This window comes from Rhinoraja longicauda, chromosome 12 (genome assembly GCF_053455715.1).
Source record: "Rhinoraja longicauda isolate Sanriku21f chromosome 12, sRhiLon1.1, whole genome shotgun sequence".
Taxonomy (NCBI): domain Eukaryota; kingdom Metazoa; phylum Chordata; class Chondrichthyes; order Rajiformes; family Arhynchobatidae; genus Rhinoraja; species Rhinoraja longicauda.
The window spans coordinates 394,295-418,691 of NC_135964.1; the positions used below are offsets into that span (position 1 = coordinate 394,295).

Sequence of the window (24,397 nt, forward strand, 5' to 3'; positions counted from 1 at the left end):
CGCTGAAGCTCTTCAAGAAATGGGTTAGAAATGAACATTTTAAATTTTAAAATCTCTCTAGCTTTAAAAATGTAGCTACAATTTGGGGGGGTTGAGGTGGGAATAGCGTGGCTGAGTAAGTGGAGGGTTTTAGACCAATGCAGTGGAGGTTTGGGGGAGTTTTAAGGGGGCTCAATGGGGATGAATTGAGTGAATGGAGGGTGGGGGAAGGGGGGATAAGGGGGCTGAGGGGGATAGAGTGGGTGAGGGGAGGATAAGGGGGGTTGAGGTGGGTTGTGGCGGGGGATGATAAGTGGGGTGGAGGGAGTGGGGTTCTTACAAAAACCTGAAACCAATTTAAGTTAATGCAGCACAGGTTTGGGGGTTTTAAGGGGGATTGAGGGGGGAATGGAGTGCGTGAGCGGGGTTCTGAAAAAAATCCCAAACACAATTTCAGTTAATGCAGGAGAGGTTTGGGGGAGTTTTAACGGGGGGTTGAGGTAGGAATGGAGTGCGCTCCCACCCTCCTCCTCCGCCCCTCCTCCTCCCCCTCCTCCCCCCCTCCTCCTCCTCCCTCCCCCTCACCCAGTCCACCCCCCCCCTCCTCCCCCTCCCCCCTTCACCCACTCCATCCCCCCTCAGCACTGCCATCAGTCGGGCGGGTGCCCCCCTCACGGAGGGGGGGGGCGGGGGAGTGCATTAGTGAAAGGTCCGGGGGGGGGGGGGGAGCGCATTAGTGAAAGGTCCGGGGGGGGCGCCAGTGAAAGGTCCACGGGGCGGGGGGGGGGCGCCAGTGAAAGGTCCGCGGGGGGGGGTGGAGCGCATCAGTGAAGGGTTCGGGGGGGGGAGCGAGAGCGAGCTGATCTGTTGAAGACGTGCAGGTCGCATTGCATTGTGACGTCACACGCTGAACATCGGCGGGGAGCGCGAGCTGATCTCTCATAGGTGCACGGGTGCCATTGTGACGTGACACGCTGAAGCCCTTCAAGAAATGGGTTAGAAATGAAAATTTTAAACTTTAATATCTCTCTAGCTTTTAAAATGTAGCTTTAATTTGAATGAAAGTAATTTTAATATATGGCCAGGATAATGGTGAATATGGTGGTGCAAAAATTGTAGCGCTATGGTGTACTGTTTTGGCTGCGCGAGCGTCAAAAGTTAAGCTGCCCACATACACACAGGGGATGAGCAGCAGAGCTGAGTATATGGGTTGCGCCCATGAAAAATTTGCCAAATCTTCTCTGCCAATGCTAAACAGCTTATTCTGCTGTTGACTCTTGTTCGGTGTTATTTGGTGGATTGGATGATTGAAGTCTGAAGAAACAAGACATATTGGCAATTTAACAATTTATTCATTTAATAAACAAGAGCCTCAGTAGCGTGTGGAAGAACCATACACAGCCACAACAGCCTGGCACCTCCTCCTCATGCTGGTCACCAGCCTGGTCACACACTGTTGTGGGATGGCATCCCATTCTTCAACCAGCATTTGTCGCAAGTCAGCCAACGTGGTTGTGTTGGTCACTCTGGCACGAACAGCACGCCCAAGCTGATCCCACAAGTGTTCAATGGGGTTGAGGTCAGGACTGCTGGCAGGCCATTCCATCCTCTCCACTCCCAAATTCTGGAGGTAGTCTCTGAGAAACCCTGCTCTGTGGGGGCGAGCATTGTCATCTTGGAGGATAGAGTTCGGTCCCAGACTGTGGAGATATGGGATTGCCACTGGTTGCAGAATCTCATCTCGATATCTCTCTGCATTGAGATTGCCTCCAATGATGACAAGCCTCGTTTTTCCAGTGAGGGAGATGCCGCCCCACACCATCACACTGCCTCCACCAAAAGATGTTACTCTATCGGTGCAGCAATCAGCATAGCGTTCTCCGCGTCTTCTCCACATTTTGACCCTATGATCCAACTGCCGTAGGCAGAATCTGGACTCATCGCTGAACATAACGTTCCTCCACATGTTCAGGTTCCAGCGCACGTGTTGCCGACACCAGCGCAAACGGGCCTGACAGTGAAGGGCAGTCATGGCAGGCCTCCTGGCAGCCCTATGAGACCGGAGATCGGCTGCGTGCAGTCTGTTCCGAATTGTCTGGGCAGAGAGCCGTCGGCCATATCGTCCTGCAACCTTGACTGCAAATCTGTAGAAGACAGCCTACGGTTCCTAAGTGCTGACAGGGTGAGGAAACGGTCTTCTTCGGGTGTCGTCTTCTTGGGACATCCCCCGTTATATGGAACTTGGCCTTCACTTTGGAGATGGTACTAGGGCTCACTCCAAATAATGCCGCAACTTGGTTTTGCGGAACACCAGCTTGAAGTTGCCCTATCGCACGGGCCCTATCCAGATCAGTCAAACGTGGCATGCCGATTCTTGGAGCAGACACCTACTGACCACTGTAGCAGGGCCCATGCTCACAGATGCTGCCAATCAGGTGCCAATCAGGCACCTGATTGTCAGCACCTGGGGGTACCAGAAGCTCAAAACAAGAGTCAATAGCAACAGCAGAATAAGCTGTTTAGCATTGGCAGAGAAGATTTGGCAAATTTTTCATGGGCGCAACCCATATACTCAGCTCTGCTGCTCATCCCACAAATGCATGTTCCTTACAAATGTGGCACCATTTAAAAGGGAAATAAACAGGCTTTCCAAAGGTATAAGATTTATTGCCAAGAAGCATTGTTACAACAAAGAAATAATCTACCAAACACAAATTTCCTTACTTTTTGTGCTATGTTTATATCTTTGTTATTATGAGTTTGAAACTCTCGGCCCCCAACATGCTTTCCTTCATTGACACTCTTGTTTTATAACGGATTTTTATATAACGCAAGGTTTCTTCAGAACCCAACTATTGCATTACCATAGAACCACCGGTACATGTAAAGTTTGCTTTGGGGACCAGAGTTTGCTGGTCTATAACAATAATGACCTCGCCTGTCACTTTCTAAACACTTTGATGTTGTGCAACAAAGTGTAATGCATCTACCAGAGGCTAATTTTGCTAACATCTTCATCAATTTCTCTACACTCGGTGGAGAAGAAAGAACAATGACAGAGCTCGTGAATGGGGAATAAACGTTGTGATCTCTGTGACAAATTTTGTACGCCCAGCAATCCTGATGTCTCTTTTGATGACGCCTTGATGGGTTGGCTGTTCAATGACAAAATCCTTCACTCATTGTACCAGATTTTTAAAGATGTTACAAGCAACATCAATTAATTTTACTCTGATTAATGGTACCGTGAAGCAAATTTGTCTGTTTAGTGTCAATGGTTTTAAGTTTTACAAATACTTGCTAAAATATATTTTTGTTTAAGTTTTGAGGCCTGACCAAAGAATTTAATGATGACAGTCAAATTGAGTTTTATTTGTTCCCTGATGTTATTTCTTTAATGGCCTTTGGGATCCTATTCCAAACCAGACATCACTGAATTATTGCACCCAACTAGTTAGAACTCCAGTATGAGAAACATTTTTCTTTTAATGATTGTTTGAAAAAACCTACTTCCGTTAGATGAGGAAAACAGGAGAAACATTTGGTGTGTTTGTGTATGTTCAGTTAAACAATAAAAGTTATCCATTAATGGAAAACCTTAGATGCACAGGAGAGATTAGCAAGTGCAGACATCTTAGAAACTGCATTAACAATGGCACAATGCTGTGTAACAATTTACTCTCCATTTTGTGGTAATATCATTATAATAGATTCCAAATATATTTTATACTTGTAGTGTCAAACATTTTTGAGGAAGTATAGATGCTTACAATTTTATTATATTTATCAGTGTTTAGGTGATCAATCTGCTGCCTTGGTTGGGCAAATGTGTTTTAAACCTGGAGAATCGAAGAATACGTAAGTGTGAATGTTTAAGAAAATCTCCTTCAGTTTGTCACATTGGCGTGTGAAAAAGGTAATAATCAGCTGTAGTCTGGCTAGATTTGCTTTGAAGGAGATTCTTTCCTTCAGCTTCCTAAAGATTGTCACAGTGATCACTACATTTTCATACTAGATTGGATCATATTGACGTAATTAGTTATTAGTGTCTTTCAGCAGTGTAATTGTAAGTTTTACCTGATTATAATTGAGACATGAGGCAACTGTGGCCCTCTTGAGCAGCAAGGACAAAGTTGTATCTCCTTAACTATTGGCATTTAAGGATTGAGAAATGGATATGAAATAGTGTCAGTGGAGTAGTATGAAGAAAACTGTCCCTACCTGTTAACTTCCTGATTTTCTTAATTTAGTTAGTGTAGTTTATTGTCAGGTATACCAAGGTTCAGTGAAAAACTTTTTTGTGGCTTACTATCCAGTCCACGGAAAGACTACATGATTACAATCAAGCTGTTCACAGTGTACAGATACAGGATAAAATGTTTAACACAAGATAAATTCCAGAAAAGTCTGACAAAGATAGTCTGAGTCCCCAATGAGGTAGATGGAAAATTAGTACCGTTCTCTAGTTGGTGATAGGATGGTTCAGATGCCTGATAACAGCTGTCCCTAAAGCTGGAGGGAAGTGTTTTCACACACACATCTGTACTCCCTGCCTGATGGGAGAGGGGAGAAGAGGGTGAGCCTCGCATCCTTGATTATGCTGGTGGTATCAGTTATTTCGTGATAGAAATGTAATGCTACAGCAACTTCTAAATCACTGCAAGCATATGTGTTTTTTGCTGCCATTTAAAAATTTCCAACAGCAATTGATTACTTGTTAGGATTGAGATGTACAGTTCACATTGCTCCACTTTCTGGCCAGCGATGTTGACTGACGCTCCATTAATAACCAACATAACTTTTCAAAATGTTGTTAAGATGTAAAGTTCAGGCACTAACTTTCAGCAGCAGCTTTAACACACAGGTAATTTCAAAGTGCAAACGCTTCTTAACAACATTGATTGCTTCACAAAAGTAAAAAGTTTTTACTTTTTGCAAAACAGCAGCGAAACAGAAATCAGCTTGCAAATATAGCAACTGGTAATTCATGTTTTTTACTTTATTTCCCCTGAACCTGGTGGCAAATGTGCACTATTGTAACTATGTGCATCTTTAGGTCATTGTTTTGTCGTCACGTATCACCACAATGTCTGTTGAAATTGAAAATGAAAGAACTACAGACACTGGAAATATGAAATTAAAATAGGACATGCTGGAAACATTCAGCAGATCAGACTATCATAACTTTTCCTAACTATCCCTCTCTCACCCTCTGCAACTTTTCATATTTATTTTATTTATTTATTTATTTCCATATTTCAGATACAGGCCTTTTTCGGCCCACCAAGTCCGCACCGCCCAGCGATCCCCGCACATTAACACTATCCTACACACACTAGGGACAATTTTTTTATTTTATTTTTACATTTACCCAGTCAATTAACCTACATACCTGTACGTCTTTCTTTGGAGTGTGGGAGGAAACTGAAGATCTCGGAGAAAACCCACGCAGGTCACGGGGAGAACGCACAAACTCCTTACAGTACAGCACCCGTAGTCAGGATCGAACCTGAGTCTCCGGCGCTGCATTCGCTGTAAGGCAGCAACTCTACCGCTGCGCCACTTTAAACTAACTTTTTTTCTCACTTTTCCCTGTTCTTAGGATTTGAAATATTCACTTTTTTTTCCTTTTCGCAAATCCTCCCTGACCAGCTGAATCATTTTAATTTCATTATTTAGGGTATAAATATGGTGCATTATTATTTCTTTTTTGCGAACTATACATAAATTGCTGGTTAATTTTCATCAGTCTGCTCTTTAGTTTTGTTTTAATTGGCTGTTTTTGTTTACTTTCACAGTCCAGTCATTATATAGAATCTTGTTTCCCAATCATATTTTAAAAAGTCTCTTGGTATACCCCAAACAAATATATATATATATACTTCCTAATCATATTTAAGGAAAATGATTTGTATTCCTATGATTGTCTTTTTCCCCTCTGATTGTGTTTTGTATTTTTCCGCATGAGGAAAGGATGACAAAGGTTTGCTCCCAGGACTTGTGCCCTGTGTGGCTCGACTGTACTGCCAGGCTTGAGAATCACCACCTTCTCTTTGCCAACCTCCTTTGTGACCGGGCTTAGCACCTGGTCCCTGAACTTAACATGCCTCCAGTTGATTTAGATCTTTTTAAAATACACTTTTTGCACATATTAATTTTCTTCACATCTAACCACCCAAATCTTCCAATTTGGCTTTTCCTCAAAGTGGTATCCTGATTCCCTCAAGGTAGCAGTGCCTTCTCATCAACATTATTTTTCCAATTCTGACTACGCATCCTTGGGTTAATTTGTGCTCTTTGTAGATTGAAAATGTAACAATTTAACAAGATGATTGGGGTGGCACAGTGGCGCAACGGTAAATTTGCAGCCTTACAGCGCCAGAGACCCGAGTTCGATCCTGACTTTGGGTGCTGTCTGTATGGAGTTTGTACGTTTTCCCCGTGACCGCATGAGTTTTCTCCTAGTGCTACAATCTTCTCCCATACTCCAAAGACACACAAGGTTGGTAGGTTAATTGACTTCTGTAAATTGTCCCTAGTATGTACGATAGAGCTAGTGTACAGGGGATCGTTGGTCGATATGGACTCGGTGGGTCGAAAGGGTCTGTTTCCACGCTGTATCTCTAAAGTCTTAAGATTAAGTGTTTTCCTGTATTAAATATTTTATTCTTTTTTTGGTAAATCCTAATCTACCACAGCTAGAGTAATTGAAACATTGCCATCTTGTGTTGTGATAGCCAATTGAATCGTTGGAGGTGGATAGAATTCATTAATTGGAATTATTTAATGAGCCAAAGAGTTTAATACCGTTTGAATAGTCTTTTTTTAAATCAGTATGTCAAAATGACAAAATAAGTAACTTGTAACATGCTGTGTGTAATTTCAGTGGGAACAATGATTACGGTAGACTAATATATTGTCCTTTGCATGTTTCTGTAGGTACGGTACAGGTTGTTTCCTTTTGAGTAACACAGGTCAAAAGGTTAGTTTGTACTTTAGTGTCTGAGATTAATGCATAAAATTGAAACCAATATTAAAAAGAAAAAAAATTAAAGTACTGAACATTATATACTGGTGGCCAAAATCTGCTGCTGTATTAATTTTATAATTTGGATTTGTGTGGTTAGACATTTTCTTGTGACGTGCAATTTTTCCATCAAAATGCTATTATAACAAATTTGTTCTTTGCAGCCTGTGATGTCTCAGCATGGCCTTCTAACAACGATAGCCTATAAATTGGGCAAAAACCAGCCGACGTTCTATGCACTGGAGGCAAGTTATATTTCTATTGATCCTAAGTTTTAGAATCTAGTTCTTGAACTTCAGTATGCATTGCAAAGAAGGTGCAGGCACTCCCCGGCTTACATAATAGGCGAGCAACTTATAGGCCAGACTATAAGGGTGGCAGATTGCCATCACTGAAGGACAGAAGTTAATGAGGTGGACTTTTATGACCATGCAAATGCCAGTCATCAATAGTCAACATTGGGGTATTTTATTAATTTGGAAATACTTTTTAATTACGTGAATTAAAATTGTCAATGTGCAAGTTGAATTTATATCATTGTATCCCTACACAGTCTCCTGCAAGGCCACATGGTCCTTGGGTTAAAGAAAGAATGCAAATTGTATCTACACAGAGAAAAGCATTTTGTTTTTCATATTTTGCTGTCAATTTACATGGGAGGATTATAGTGCTTATTTGATAGCATCAGTATTTAAAGGATAATCAGTATTAATGTTAGCTTTGTGCAAATCAATAGCTGAAATTTGAGCACTAGCTTCACCAGAACAGTTTTCCTTGCGACGTGACACTATTTTATTTCTCAGCTTGGCATAAGCGGAGGTTGAGTATCAGAATAATACTGTGCTGAGATTTCAAAATTTTAACATTTTGTTTAGTTTAGCCCACCGAGTCCGCACCAACCAGCAATCTCCGCACATTAACACTACCCTTCACACACTCAGGACAATTTACACTTGTATCAAGCCAATTAATCTACAAACCAGTACATCTTTGGAGTGTGGGAGGAAGCTGAAGTTAGATAGAGCTCTAGGGGCTAGCGGAATCAAGGGATGGGCGGCACGGTGGCGCAACTGTAGAGTTGCTGCCTTACAGCGAATGCAGCGCCGGATACTCAGGTTCGATCCTGACTACGGGTGCTGTACTGTAAGGAGTTTGTACGTTCTCCCCGTGACCTGCGTGGGTTTTCTCCGAGATCTTCGGTTTCCTCCCACACTCCAAAGACGTACAGGTATGTAGGTTAATTGACTGGGTAAATGTAAAAATTGTCCCTAGTGTGTGTAGGGGATCGCTGGGCGGCGCGGACTTGGTGGGCCGAAAAGGCCTGTTTCCGCGCTGTATCTGAAATATGAAAAAAAAAATAATATGAAATATAATATGGGGAGAAGGCAAGCACGGGTTACTGATTGTCGATGATCAGCCATGATCACAATGAATGGTGGTGCTGGCTTGAAGGGCCCAATGGCCTCTCCTGCACCTATAGTCGGGAAGGAACCCGGGTCTCCAACACTGCAGGCGCTGTAAGGCAGCAACTCTACCGCTGTGCCGCCCTTGATGTGTGCAATAACATGTGCAATAAAATTAATTAAAAATTATATTCATATATTTATAAGACGACTCATTTACATTCAAAGAACGACATTACACCCGTGAATACACTGTTCGTCTTTAACACTTGATCTTTTTCCTGTTTCTTTAGGGATCAGTTGCTATAGGTGGTGCCGTAGTGCGCTGGTTGCGAGATAACCTTCGTATAATCAGTTCAGCGGATGAAGTTGGCAAGTATCTTTTTGTATATTTATGAGTACAAAAAATAGAGTAAATTAATAAGAAAAGGGAATTAAATTTGACCATTTTTTAAGCCTCTCAGTTTTTTGTGCTCATCCTATAATAAGCTTGTGGTATAATTTCAGTGAAATTCCAGATGTGGATGTCAATAGAGTGAAGAATTCACACAAGCGCTATTTATGAAAAATATGAAAAGTACAGCATTGTAAGATAAACACCATTTTAGTCCACGACGATGATCTTTAAGTAAATTAAGTTGTTTGACGGTTGATCATAATTTATTTCCAGGTACTCATCAGTAAATTGAACTATTTCGACTTCCACTGAGTCCTTTGAAGATCCATTCTTATTTATTTAATTAAGCTAATAATCAAAGTGACTTTCTCGTGTATCATTCCTGACATTTGTTTGCAGAATCCATGGGTTACATTAAATAAGCCTGGGAAAATTTACATGGTATTTTGTGCTAAAATGGATGCCAGTTTGACAAGATGGCTTGCGAGTTGCATCATTGGCTTAGTCTGCATTTGGTGACAGATGCCAGCTTAGTGAAGGGTCCCCACATGCACAAAAACTGGTTGGAAAAATTAATTATTTTGGAGATCGGTGTCTCCGCTTTGCTTTATACAAAGACTGATATTTTCACACATACTGTACTTAACATCATCCTCCTGCATTCCTCATCTTTGTTGTCATAACTTGCTCCATAAAAATGAAAATGGTATCTCAATTGCCAGTAAGCAGAAAATCACAGCGCAGCAGGTTTTATCCTGTAGAGAAATTGTATAAAGGAACAGTGAAATATATGAATGTTTCGCTCAAATGGAAGAACTTGGACAAGTATAGTCATAATCTGCAAAATTTCTCAACAATGGCATGCACTTGTTCTAGTGTAGACATTGGTCGCAATCAATTTAATAGTACAGTGGCCCTGCTGACCTACATTTAGCGGTGAAGGGCAGGGTTGATTATAATAACAACTATATAACAACAATATTTAAATACCATTTGGACACGTACATGGACAGGTAGGGTTTAGAGGGATTTGGGCTAAACGTGAGTCTTGGTTGGCTTAGGCAAGTTGGGCTGAAGGACCTGTTTTCATGCTTTATGACTATGATTCTGTAATAAAGGTTGGATCTGTTCTCTTCGGTGAAAGAGTCATGGCTTTTTCAATGCTCCATGACATGGTCTCAGTTTTACGTGCCATTTGAACAAAAAAATTGGCCTTCACTTTGTGCTCATGTTTCTGATATTTGAATTAAGTATTCGTGCTCTGTGCCTAAAGTGCTACCCTTGATCCTGAGCTAGCACAGATATTTGATCATGACAGGTTTTTGGAGAGTGCAAGCGGACAATAAATAACACATTTAAAATGCTGAGGAAGTGAGGACTACTGCAATTTGATATCGCCTTTCATTGGACAACAATGCTGAAAATGCTTTTTTTGAGAAATGCACGTTTTAATTTTGTGTCCTAATGAATCTTTTTTGTTTGTTTTTCAGAAAAACTAGCTGCATCAGTGGGTTCCTCTCATGGCTGCTATTTTGTGCCAGCTTTCTCAGGGTTATATGCACCATATTGGGATACAACTGCAAGAGGGTAGGAGCTTTATTTCTATGCCTGTGTCGAAACAAAAACATTACTAGTTTGTGGTGCACCTGAATAGATTTGCCATTGTTGCACTTGCAATGGTTTGGTCTCCAGAAATCTCCAGCAGTTCCTATGATCAATATCAATAGAGCCAATGGTGCCATTGTGTACTAAGCAACTCAGCGGTTTTATTTGTCTGATAAACAATATATGGATTATTTGCTGATCGAGCAGTCCTGCGTAATTTTACGTTGTGCATTCTATGTCGGCCAGATGGTATCTGTGCAGATGTAACAAAGTTTGAGTTATATGGGTGATGACATTGCATCAGAACTGGAAAAGGTTAATATTTAGTTTTAATTGATAGGGAAAAGACCAGGGAGAACCAATCAAAGATATGTATGAAAAGACGAAAGGCTAGAGAGACTAAATGACAAAGTGTGCAGGAAGGAACAGCAGATGCTGGTTTATACCAAAGATAGGCACAAAAAGCTGGCAAAGGGTTGTTGGTACAAGGTGTAAAAGAGAATCAAAATCTGGAGAAGGTGTTAATGCAGAATTATTTGCTATCATTCCCAATGGAAGTGATTGCTGGGAATCTAAAGATTTTCAGAAATTTTGAATTCCTTGTTGAGACAGTGAGCCAGTATGGCTATAACTTGCTACGTTGAAAAACAAGGTTTCTGTTCCTCAAGGACATATTGCAGTTCACTGAAAGACATAGCGGGTCACCGGCAGGGCAAACGGCGTGTGATGGTGATAAAGAATTGAAGTGGCCGGTGAGTGGAAGCCAGGGAATGAGTGGAATGCAGTCACTAAATTTACATTTTAGCCTCCCAATATGACCAACCCATAAGCAGAGTGCAAAATTGGTCGGAGTATAAAGCAGTCATTATTTCATCTGCAAAGTATGTTTAATGGCGCAACATTGCCTAAAGTGAAAGGTGCTACAGGCTATCTAAGCCACAAACCATTTCTAAATGTTAGATTTCCAAGATTTCTTATCAAATATAATTAAATGAAGTAATTAATGTTGTGGAGAGGCAAATTGATGCTATTCACTTTGTGAGATTGTGTTTCATCATAATGGAACATTGAAGTAATTTTGTGACTCGCTGAACTGATCAGTGTAAAATATTTTTCACCAACTTCACACATTCTGTAAACGAATAATTTGTTGCACTCATGCATTTCTTTGCCTCCTAAAACAGAATCGTACTTTAGCTATCTTTTATGGAATCATCGTTATGTGTTTTATTCGAGTTAGGACAATTGACACGTGATTCTTTGTTTAGAAAAACATTTGGTAAAGATATGCTTGGCACAAATTTGATCTGGTGGTTTTGTACAAATGATTCGCCTTAACTTCACTGTGTGGAGTGACATTAATTGATACATGAAACTGTTGTTACTTGCATAAATTCTACACCGCACGTCAGGATCTCAAGCGTGGTGGTATTTGAACACTGGAACAGATTTTAACTGAAGGCACACTCTGACATTGGTTACAAGGCCCCTCCCCACAGTGAGGCATTAACCTCTTTCCTGCTCCCCATGTATCTTCCAGGTATGAAGCGGCCATGTTCTCAATTGGTTTAACAGCGCCCCCCAGGCTGGAGGCTGGGAGTCTCCAGCCTGATGCTCAGCACTCTCCCATCATCTTTCCCTCTTTCTGCAGAAAGTGAAAGCCTGCACTAATCCACACCCATGCTCCTCGGGCAGTGTGCCCTCATCAAGTGGAATCACATGATAAAGACCTTGCAGCTGTGGTTTAAGTAGAGATCGTGTGACCTTGTCCTAAATGTCGAGTCATTCCAAGTCCATGCCAATTAACGTTTAACATTTAAATCTCTCACATCATTACATTTCCAACAATTTGCTCTGGGCTTATATGGCCTCATATTGTTTTAGTCTGTTGCATAAAATAATTAATACAGATGTATTTTCACTTATGAAATACACACAATTCTTTCCATTACTTAAATATGGTAAGACTAATAATCCAGCACATTGCGTTCTTCACTGCTGAGACTTTGGCTGATTTTCAGACCTATGGGATACCATTCCCAATGAAAGACCAACACATCATTAATTCGCAGTTTTTAAATGTTATTCAGGAACGTGGCATTCTCCAGTGAACTGGGTAAGTTTAAAGGGAGGACCAGTGAGAGAACCCAGTGAATTTCAAGGGAGTGTGGGGAAAAGAACAGAGTTGTTCAAGATGAGCGTGGGAACTGAAGTGCTGGTGTGTTAGTGGGAATGTGAGAACCAGAGCAATGATGTATTAAAGGGAGCTCAGAAACTAAGTGAAAGTGTGTCACAGGGAGCTCAGAACCTGGGCCCCAGCGTGTCAGAGACCGTGCAGGTACTAGGCCCCAGTGTGTAGAGGGAGCGCAGTGACTGGGCCCCAGTATAAGAAGTAAAGTAGATGAGCTTGAGGCTCAATTAGAGATTGGTAGATAGGACATTGTGGGGATTACAGAGACGTGGGTGCAGGAGGATCGGGCCTGGGAACTTAATATTCAGGGTTATACATCCTATAGAAAGGACAGACAGGTGGGCAGAGGAGGTGGGGTAGCTCTGTTGGTGAGGGACGAAATTCAGTCCCTTGCGAGGGGTGACATAGGGACTGACGAGGTAGAGTCACTGTGGATTGAGTTGAGGAATTGTAAAGGCAAGAAGAAACTAATTGGAGTTATCTACAGACCCCCAAATAGTAGCCGGGATGTAGGGTGTAAGTTGCAGCAGGAGTTAAAACTGGCATGTAAGAAAGGTGATGCCACTGTGGTGATGGGGGATTTCAATATGCAGGTGGACTGGGAAAATCATGTTGGTTCTGGGCCCCAAGAAAGATAGTTTGTTGAGTGCCTCCGAGATGGATTCTTAGAGCAGCTTGTAATGGAGCCTACCAGAGAAAAGGCAATTCTGGATTTAGTGTTGTCCAATGAACCAGATTTGATAAGAGAAGTCGAGGTAAAAGAGCCGCTTGGAGGTAGTGATCATAATATGATTAGTTTTAATCTGCAATTGGAGAGGGAGAAGGTTAAATCAGAAGTGTCAGTGTTGCAGTTGAACAAAGGGGACTATGAAGACATCAGAGAAGAGCTGGTCAAGGTTGCCTGGAAACGGATCCTAGCAGGAATGACGGTGGAACAGCAATGGCAGGAATTTCTGGGCATTATCCGGAAGATGCAGGATCATTTCATTCCAAAGCGGAAGAAAGATTCTAAGGGGAGTAGGAGGCAACCGTGGCTGACAAGGGAAGTTAGGGATGGAATAAAACTAAAATAAAAGATGTATAACACAGCAAAGAGGAGCCAGAAGCCAGGGGATTGGGAAACTTTCAAAGGACAACAGAAGGTAACAAAACGGGCAATACGGGCTGAAAAGATGAAATACGAGGGGAAGCAGGCCAAGAATATAAAGATGGACAGTAAAGGCTTTTCTAGATATGTTAAGAGAAAAAGATTAGCAAAGTCAAATGTGGGTCCCTTGAAGGCAGACACAGGTGAAATTATTATAGGTAACAAGGAAATGGCAGAAGAGTTGAACAGGTACTTTGGATCTGTCTTCACTAAGGAAGACACAAACAATCTCCCAGATGTACTAGAGGACAGAGGATCTAGGGGGATAGAGGAACTGAAATAAATTTGCATTGGGCGAGAAATAGTATTGGGTAGACTGATGGGACTGAAGGATGATAAATCCCCAGGGCCTGATGGTCTGCATCCCAGGGTACTCGGGGAGGTGGCTCTAGAAATAGTGGACGCATTGGTGATCATTTTCCAATGTTCAATAGATTCAGGATCAGTTCCTGTGGATTGGAGGGTAGCTAATGTTAGCCCACTTTTCAAGAAAGGAGCGAGAGAGAAAACGGGGAATTACAAACCAGTTAGCCTGACATCGGTGGTGGGGAAGATGCTGGAGTCAATTATTAAAGAGGTAATAACGGTGCATTTGGATAGCAGTAAAAGGATAAGTCCAAGTCAGCATGGATTTATGAAAGGGAAATCATGCTTGACTAATCTTCTGGAATTTTTTGAAGATGTGACAAGTAAAATGGATGAAGGGGAGCCAGTGGATGTAGTGTATCTAGACTTTCAGAAAGCCTTTGATAAGGTCCCACACAGGAGATTGGTGAGCAAAATTTGAGCACATGGTATTGGGGGTAGAGTGTTGACATGATAGAGAATTGGTTGGCAGACAGGAAGCAAAGAGGGTCCTTTTCAGAATGGCAGGCAGTGGCAAGTGGAGTGCCGCAAGGATCAGTGTTGAGGCCGCAACTATTTACCATATATATTAATGATTTGGATGAAGGAATTAGAAGTAACACCAGCAGGTTTGCATATGACACAAAGCTGGGTGGCAGTGTGAACTGCGAAGAGGATGTTAGGAGGTTGCAGGGTAACCTGGACAGGTTGAGTGAGTGGGCAGATGCATGGCAGATGCATGACAGATGCAGTATAATGTAGATAAATGTGAGGTTATCCACTTTGGCGGCAAAAACAAGGAGGCAGATTATTATCTCAATGGTGTCAGGTTAGGTAAGGGGGAAGTGCAGCGAGACCTGGGTGTCCTTGTACACCAGTCACTGAAAGTTGGCGTGCAGGTACAGCAGGCAGTGAAGAAAGCTAATGGCATGTTGGCCTTCATAACAAGAGGATTTGAGTATAGGAGTAAAGAGGTTCTTCTGCAGTTGTATAGGGCCCTGGTGAGACCACATCTGGAGTTTTATGTACAGTTTTGGGCAGTGCAGCGTAGGTTCACAAGATTAATCCCTGGGATGGCGGGACTGTCATATGAGGAAAGATTGAAAAGACTAGGCTTGTATTCACTGGAATTTAGAAGGATGAGAGGGGATCTTATAGAGACATATAAAACTATAAAAGGACTGGACAAGCTAGATGCAGGAAGAATGTTCCCAATGTTGGGGGAGTCCAGAACCAGGGGCCACAGTCTTAGAATAAAGGGAAGGCCATTTAAAACTGAGGTGAGAAGGACCCTTTTCACCCAGAGAGTTGAGAATTTGTGGAATTCTCGGCCACAGAGGGCAGTGGAGGCCAAATTATTGGATGAATTGAAGAGAGAGTTAGATAGAGCTCTAGGGGCTAATGGAATCAAGGGATATGGGGAGAAGGCAGGCACGGGTTACTGATGATGAATGGTCATGATCACAATGAATGGCGGTGCTGGCTCAAAGGGCCGAATGGCCTCATCCTGCACCTATTTTCTATGTTTCTATGTAGAGGGAGTGCAGTGACTGGGCCCCAGTGTGCAGAGGAAGTGTAGTGACTGGGTCCAGTGTGTAGAGGGAGTGCAGTGACTCGGCCCAGTGTGCAGAGGGAATGCGGGAACCAGGCCCCAGTGTGTAGAGGGAGTGTGGGAACCAGGCCCTAGTGTGTCGAGGGAGTGCAGTGACTGGCCCCCCAGCGTGTCAGAGACTGTGCAGATACCAGGCCCCAGTATGTAGAGGGAATGCAGTGACTGGGCCCCAGTGTTTAGAGGGAGTGTGGGAACCAAGCCCCGGTGTGTAGAGGGAGTGCAGTGACTGGGCTCAGTGTGTAGTGCAGTGACTGGGCCCAGTGTGTAGTGCAGTGAATGGGCCCAGTGTATAGAGGGAGTGTGGGAACCAGGCCCCAGTGTGTAGAGGGAGTGCAGTGACTGGGCCCAGAGTGTAGAGGGAGTGCAGTGACTGGGCCCAGTGTATAGAGGGAGTGTGGGAACCAGGCCCCAGTGTGTAGAGGGAGTGCAGTGACTGGCCCCCCAGCGTGTCAGAGACTGTGCAGATAGCAGGCCCCAGTATGTAGAGGGAATGCAGTGACTGGGCCCCAGTGTTTAGAGGGAGCGTGGGAACCAAGCACCGGTGTGTAGAGGGAGTGCAGCGACTGGGCCCAGTGTATAGTGCAGTGACTGGGCTCAGTGTGTAGTGCAGTGACTGGGCCCAGTGTGTGGTACAGTGAATGGGCCCAGTGTATAGATGGAGTGTGGGAACCAGGCCCCAGTGTGTAGAGGGAGTGCAGTGACTGGGCCCAGAGTGTAGAGGGAGTGCAGTGACTGGGCCCAGTGTATAGAGGGAGTGCAGTGACTGGGCCCAGAGTGTAGAGGGAGTGCAGTGACTGGGCCCAGAGTGTAGAGGGAGTGCAGTGACTGGGCCCAGGGTATAGAGGGAGTGTGGGAACCAGGCCCCAGTGTGTAGAGGGAGTGCAGTGATTGGGCCCAATGTGTAGTGCAGTGACTGGGCTCAGTGTGTAGTGCAGTGACTGGGCCCAGTGTGTGGTACAGTGAATGGGCCCAGTGTATAGATGGAGTGTGGGAACCAGGCCCCAGTGTGTAGAGGGAGTGCAGTGACTGGGCCCAGAGTGTAGAGGGAGTGCAGTGACTGGGCCCAGTGTATAGAGGGAGTGTGGGAACCAGGCCCCAGTGTGTAGAGGGAGTGCAGTGACTGGGCCCAGAGTGTAGAGGGAGTGCAGTGACTGGGCCCAGTGTATAGAGGGAGTGTGGGAACCAGGCCGCAGTGTGTAGAGGGAGTGCAGTGACTGGGCCCAATGTGTAGTGCAGTGACTGGGCTCAGTGTGTAGTGCAGTGACTGGGCCCAGTGTGTGGTGCAGTGACTGGGCCCAGTGTGTGGTACAGTGAATGGGCCCAGTGTATAGATGGAGTGTGGGAACCAGGCCCCAGTGTGAAAAGGGAGTGCAGTGACTGGGCCCAGTCACTGCACTACACACTGGGCCCAGTCACTGCACTATACACTGGGGCCCAGTGTGTAGTGCGGTGACTGGGCCCCAGTGTATAGTGCGGTGACTGGGCCCAGTGTGTAGTGCAGTGACAGGGCCCACTGTGTAGTGCGGTGACTGGGCCCAGTGTGTAGTGCGGTGACTGGGCCCAGTGTGTAGTGCGGTGACTGGGCCCAGTGTGTAGTGCGGTGACTGGGCCCCAGTGTATAGTGCAGTGACTGGGCCCAGTGTGTAGTGCGGTGACTGGGCCCCAGTGTGTAGTGCAGTGACTGGGCCCAGTGTGTAGTGCAGTTACTGGGCCCCAGTGTGTAGAGGGAGTGCAGTGATTGGGCCCAGTGTGCAGAGGGAATGCGGGAACATGGCCCAGTGTGTGTATGGAATGCAGGAACTGGCACTCTGCAAGCTAGACATGATACATTGAGATTTCAGAACATCTGTACAGCGAATTACTGGATTTTTACAGTAGTTTTTGGTGCACAAGCTGCCTTGTGACCACAAACATCTGTCTCTGTGTATAGAGATGGAATTTTTTTAACATTTGAAAATAGGTTAATTCAGGTATAATTAAAGACACAAAGTGCTGGAGTTACTCAGTGGGTCAGGCAACATCTCTGGAGAACATTGGTAGGCGACATTCCAGGTCGGGACCCTTCTTCACACTGATTTGTGGTAAGGTAAGAAAGCTGGAAGAGAGGTGGGGGCAGGACAGAGCCTGGCAAGTGGCGGAGGGGTGGTTGGTCGGCCAGCAGATGGTTGACAAAAGCTAGAGATGAAAAGATAGAGTAGAGAGATAAGGAGAGAGGGTTGGATTATGAAGCCAGAGGCAGGAATAAAGGTGGAAGGGGATGGGGGAAAGAGAGAAATGTGTGCATCCAGGTGGGGCACAGGGAAGAGGGGGAGGGGAATGGTTGTCTTTAAGTTAATTGCCTAAAATTAGACAATTCAATAGGAGAACAGCACCTCATATACCGTTGATTTGTAAGCTACCCAAGCGGAATGTGAGGTGCTGTTCTTCCAGTTTGCATGTGAGCTCACTCTGGCAATGAGGAAAACCCAGGACCGACAAATCAGTATGGAAATGGGAAGGGGTGTTACAATGGTGGGGAACCATAGTGAGGCCACATGCAAACTGCAGGCTTACAACCTGTGAACATTGAATTATCTAATTTTAGATACAGATATCCCCTCCTGCTTTCACTCCCCCCCCCCATTCACTGTGCCTCACCTGGGTGCGAACTATTTCTCACTTTGCCCTCCACCCCCATCACCTTGTACCTATATTCCTTCCTCTGGTTTTGCCCTTATCCTACAGCCTTTGCTCCTTTCATCTCTGGCCTTTTTCCAATCATCTGCCTCTCAAAGCCCCCTCCTGTATCCACCTATCACTTGCCAGGCTTTGTCCCACCCACTTCTCACTTCCAGCTTTCTCCCCCACTATAATCAGTCTGAAGAAGGTTCCTAATCCGAAACATTGCCTATCCATGCTCTCGAGAGATGCTGCGCAATTCCAGCACTTTGTGTATTTTTTTGTGAAGCAGCGCCTGCAGTTCCTTGAATCTAATAATTAATGTCACAATACAATAAATTAGAATAATGTTAGAATGTTATGTTACCAAATTGTTGAATGGTGCAAAATGAATAATCATTGAAGATTTAAAAAATTACAATATATAAATGATGTGCATCTTGCTTCAAATGTTTTCCCCTTTGTTCCTCAGAATAATATGTGGCATTACCCAGTTTACAAGCCGAAATCATGTTGTATTTGCTGCACTGGAATCTGTCGCCTTTCAAACACGCGAGGTAAGCTTGAGCTTTGTTCTATGAGGTCATCTTCGGTGCATGTTCAATGTCTCTTTGTGAATTGTTATGGCAGAACCTAAACAGAGCATTGCAAATCCTGTAGCATTGTAAATCTTGTTACACCAGTAATTTTCCAGAGACCAATCACTAATCTCTCCCGTAGCACTTTATGGAAGACCAAGTAAACCCCATCCCGTGTCTATTTTGTGTGCAAAACCGCAACACAACAATTCCTTTCAAATATGTAAAACTGATTTTTCATTCATAAATCCATGTTGACTCTGTGCAATCCTGCTACTATTTTATAAACTCAAAAGAAAATATCTGTGACTTATTTGTAGAGAACTGAAAATTTAGCTAATTATAAGAAACTTTATGTGGAATTTCACTCAATGGTTCATTGGTGCTTTATTTGTCACATAGGCAGAGATTCTTTTTGCATATGTCATACATGGAGGCTCCCCCATGTTTTGGCGACATTTCCCATGAACTGGCAGTTCCCGTGAACTGAGGTTCCTCTTCTCGTCCAGCCATCTTTGAGACAAGGATAATTAAAAACCATTGGGCCATTGGGTTAACATCCCTGCTGAGAGTGTAGGGTGAGAGTTTAGTTCTCAAGGCAGATATGTTTTTTTAAGTGGATGATAAATAAGGCATCATATTTTACAGGTAATATAAATGAAGTGTGCTGACATTTTTGCAGAATACAGCATCTTCTTGAAAAATGTCTTTAAAGGGTAAATAAAAGTAAAAGATAGACACAAAGTGCTGGAATAACTCGACATGTCAGGCAGCATCTCGAGAAAAAGGACGGATGACGTCTCAGGACAGGATCCTCTTCAGGCTGAAAATAGGGAGTTGAAGAGCTGGAGATGAGAAAAAAACAGGACCAATCAATGACCTCTGACCACCAGAAATGACCTCTGGTAATCCCATTGTTGGCCAGGGAAGGTGTGATCTCAAGAGAGAATCAATGTGAATAACTGGAAAACTGGTAAAATGATGAAGGGGGAGGGAGGGGAGTGTATGTTTTGTTGTTACATTTCAATAATTGACTGTGTCTTTTAGCTTCTTGAAGCCATGAATAAAGACTCCGGGATCATTCAGACTACTCTCAGGGTGGATGGAGGAATGACCAAAAATAAGATAATGATGCAACTTCAAGCAGATATTCTCGGTATTTCGGTCGGTAAGGATCCAAAATTCCTCTCTGCCTCTTAATGCCTGCCAGAAAAAAAGAAACTTGCTTCCGGTCCCAATTATGTTTCCTAGAGTCTTGACTATTGAACAATGCTGTTTGGATTAGTGTAGATGGGACTAGTATGGGGCATGGGCAAGTAGGGCCAAAGGCCTTGTTTCCTTGCAGTATAACTCTATGACTCCTGTACAAAATATGAAGATTAATATAAAAAATAACACTCTTGCCTTTATTGAATGGAATTCGATTGAGTTAGTTTAGACTGTTTCATGAAATCTGAAGAAAATGCTTAAACACTGAACTGAATTGGTGGCAAGAGAAACAGAGTTACCATTATCGGCCGGAAGCCCTTTGCCTAAAATGCTGACTGTTTTTTGTTGCACAGATGCTGCCTGACCTCTGGTGTGTTTCTACCATTTTCTGTTTCTATTTCATATTTTGAGCATTTGATTTTTATTCATAAGTAAAACCTAAAGCTTGCTGGAAGACTGTGAGTGAATAGAGTGGAGTAGGATTTCTGCCATAGTTCTCGCAGTTTGTGCTTGAAGGTTAGTGGAAATTTCTGAGAAATAGAAAACGTCCTGTGTAGGCAACAGCATTATTTAATTTCTTACAAATGAAAACAATTTAAAAACTAAAGCAATCAGTTACGAAAGAGAATCGGTCTTCGAGAAGCACCTCAAAACTAATGGGATGGGGTGTCCGTCATTGATTATGTCAGCGGTCATTTTAGCAATAGATGTCTTGGAGCATTTGTGGCTGCAAATGAAATTCTGCATGGTTGCTGTTACTCACACTGGGATTTTACCCATGTTAGGTCAGCACCCACAATGTTGTATCCTTTATTTTGGTTTGCACACAATCCAGCGAGTATGGTGTTGTGCGTCACCTATAACATTGACAGCTTCCCTTTTTCGATTGAATGTTGCCAAAATATGCCCATTGAACATAGAGACTACTGGAAATAGTGCTGTTCCTTTGCTCAGATTATCAGTGGTAGTCATGGATTTATTTTACTTGTGCCGAAACCTCAAAGGTTTGTTGTTCCGAGTCCAGTAAACATCAAGCATGAGAAATGATTGGAATGGTTTGATACATTATTTTCATCATGTGTAGGCCTGTGTTCCACATTTTCAGTAATACTTTTCTACGTAGTTAGAAAGGGCAATTATTTCTACATAGTTAGAAAAGTCCATTATTTCTATATTGTTAGAAAGGTCCATTATTTCTAAGTCCCTTAAGGATCTTTAAAGTTTGTCTTTTTCTTAAACAGTGGCAACAGATTTGTTGCTTCTTTTTGGTTCTTTTTATCCATAAACTTGAGATTGTCCTAAAGAGTGCTGCTTTTGCCCTGACCCACACTGAGTAGAACAGGCCCAGCATGGGAAAGGGAAGAGGAGTTAATTGGTTAGCAACCAAGTGCAAGTGTTTGGTAAAACCATCTCCCAATCTATACTTGGATTCGCTGATGTACAGGAGACCACAGCGAGGATACAAAATGCAGTAGACGAGGTGCACATGAACCTCTGTCTCGCCTGAAAGGACTGCTGGGGTCCTTGGATGAAGGCAAGGGATGAGGTACAAGTGTTACATCTCCAAAACTTGCATGGGAAATTACCAGGGGAAGGGGTAGTTTAGGTGGGAAGGCGATGAGTGAATCAAGGAGTTGTGGAGGGAGCAATCTCTACAGAAGTAAAGGTTGGAGGTGGGAAGATGTGACTGGTGGAATCACGTTAGGGGTGATGGAAATGTTGGAGGATGGGGTGTGGGTGTGGAGGCTGGTGGAGGAAAGGTGAGGGCCAGGGGAACTCTATCCTTGTTCTGTCTGGGGAGGGATATCATATCATATATATACAGCCGGAAACAGGCCTTTTCGGCCCACCAAGTCCGTGCCGCCCAACGATCCCCGTACATTAACACTATCCTACACCCACTAGGGACAATTTTTACATTTACCCAGCCAATTAACCTACATACCTGTACGTCTTTGGAGTGTGGGAGGAAACCGAAGATCTCGGAGAAAACCCACGCAGGTCACGGGGAGAACGTACAAACTCCTTACAGTGCAGCACCCGTAGTCAGGATCGAACCTGAGTCTCCGACGCTGCATTCGCTGTAAAGCAGCAACCTACCGCTGCGCTACCGTGAGGGGGAGTGAGAGCAGAACTACGGGACACAGAGGAGATATGGGATCCATCTATGACAGTGGGGGGGAAACCACATTTACTAAAGAAAAGACTCAAACCACTGAAATCTAACATGCAGGTACACCCAGCAGATGGTATGTCAGCCTTGCTTACGAGAACACAGTAGTGCTTCAATAAAATGTAATAACAATATAATAATAATAATAATAATAATTAATAATAAATGAGTCTGAAGAAGAGACCTGACCCAAAACGTCACCCATCAGTGTTCTCCAGAGATGCTGCCTGACCTGCATCTCCAGCACCTTGTGTCCTTCTTTAGTGCTTCAATAAAGATGTCTTACTTCAATTAGATATCACTCGGGTGGTGTCACCAGGGTGCATGCCTGGTGTATCGGGCGTGCTTTTGGTCTCCTTCTGTACTTGTTCCCGAGGGACCGCAGCAAAGATTCTCCAGGACTGGTTCTCGCAATGGTTTGTTTCTGATGTGAGGAGGGATTGAGTAGACAGGGCTAGTATTTTCTAGAGTTTTGAAGAACGTGAAGATCATATGGAATTTTTTTAATGAATGCTGGCTCCTGCTGAGGATGTTAGAACTGAGGATCACAGTTGGAATATGGCACAGTCATTTTAGGATTGAGATCATGAGGTCATAAGTAGGTCAAAAGTGATAGGAGTACAATTAAGCCATTCGGCACATCAAGTCTTCTCCGCCAATCAATCATGGCTGATCTAACCCTCCTAACCCCATTGAGATGAGGAGATATTTCTTGTCAGAGATGTTAAAATTCACAATGTAATTTAGGCAAGTGTTGCGCTTCTTCAGAACACCTGACTCAGGAGATTGGAGATGAGTGAGTTGTGCGTTTTGCTTTCTTTCAGCAAAGCCGGAGATGGCAGAAACGACAGCGCTCGGAGCGGCCATGGCTGCCGGTGCTGCTGAAGGTATTGGAGTCTGGAACCTGTCCGGTGACAGCAACTCAACGACAAACTGGGAGATATTTGAACCACAGATCGACATTGAAGGTAAGAATGTGTTTGACTTGAACATCTTCTCAGAAAATGATTATTGCAATAAGCCACACTTTGAAAAAATGTGTTGCTAGTTTGAAGGTAATGACACTGCCGTTGTGCACCTTGAACCTGCTCCTAGTTTGTCCTTGCGTCTTCTGCAACAAGAATGGATATCTCAATATTGATGTCACAATGAGAGTAATGGCAAATAAGACTTTTAAAACCTTGCTTTGTTGTGCTTGCTGCAATGCCCATTCATTTGTGAACCAGTGGGTGATGTAGCAGAAGTCGTATAAAACAGGATAGTTTTAACAAACAATAAAGTTCCTCGTTTAGTCTTCCCATGTTGTTATGGGTAACACATTTTAAAATGTAAAATGCCCACAGGTATCTCAGTGATCTGTAACGATCCAAAATCGGTTGGCGTACAAGGAGTTGTTAGGTGGGAGATGTAAAAATGCCGGATTATGGAGGAACTTCCAGAGTGTGAAGTTAAGAGCGTTGAAGGCACAGCACTGAGAGCAGGAAGACAATGAGAGACTACTAAACCGGCCAATGTCATTTCATCAGTGGATGTGTGACTGCAGGAAAACCGAATCAGAAGGGAACAAGACCATGAAGATATCTGAACAAGCTGTTGGGAATTTTAATCATGATAACATTGGCAAGATTCATTTACTTGCTTCCAATGTGAATTTGGAATATAGGCACATTGTGAAGGTGCAGCGGGAATTTTACTTTGCCAGTCTCCTTGCCTTAAATTAGAAGTCAGCATTGTGTTAACCTTCATGATTATTTTCTGCACCTATATGCTAGCTTTCTGTACCTCTTGTAAGAGGACCCAAGGACCTTGCATGCTGCAGTTTTCTGTAGTCTTTTGCCATTAAATTAATGACTTTTTTTTATCATTCTTCTGTTCGAAATGAACTCTTTCAGATTTCTTCACACTTGATTATAGTTTAATCCACAAACTTACTAACCTACTTCAATACCTACATTCACATTTCTTCACTAGGATATTGCCCACTGACTTAACCTATCAATATTTCTTCTATGAACTGTATCCTTTATACCTAGATACTTAAGTCGCATCTGGAGAGGCCACCTACATGTTTGA

The 24,397-nt window shown here is 43.4% G+C and overlaps 1 protein-coding gene across 2 annotated transcripts in view; it reads left to right on the forward strand.

The window, feature by feature from the left end:
* LOC144598651 (glycerol kinase) overlaps window positions 1-24,397 on the forward strand; it is a 94,321-nt gene that overhangs the window by 59,247 nt on the left and 10,677 nt on the right. For both annotated transcript variants that reach the window (XM_078408859.1, XM_078408861.1), the window contains 8 exons: window positions 3,770-3,837; window positions 6,919-6,961; window positions 7,171-7,251; window positions 8,703-8,781; window positions 10,297-10,393; window positions 18,837-18,921; window positions 19,990-20,110; window positions 23,149-23,292. In XM_078408859.1, coding sequence (XP_078264985.1) covers window positions 3,770-3,837; window positions 6,919-6,961; window positions 7,171-7,251; window positions 8,703-8,781; window positions 10,297-10,393; window positions 18,837-18,921; window positions 19,990-20,110; window positions 23,149-23,292 — 718 coding nt within the window. The remainder of the gene's footprint in view (window positions 1-3,769; window positions 3,838-6,918; window positions 6,962-7,170; window positions 7,252-8,702; window positions 8,782-10,296; window positions 10,394-18,836; window positions 18,922-19,989; window positions 20,111-23,148; window positions 23,293-24,397) is intronic.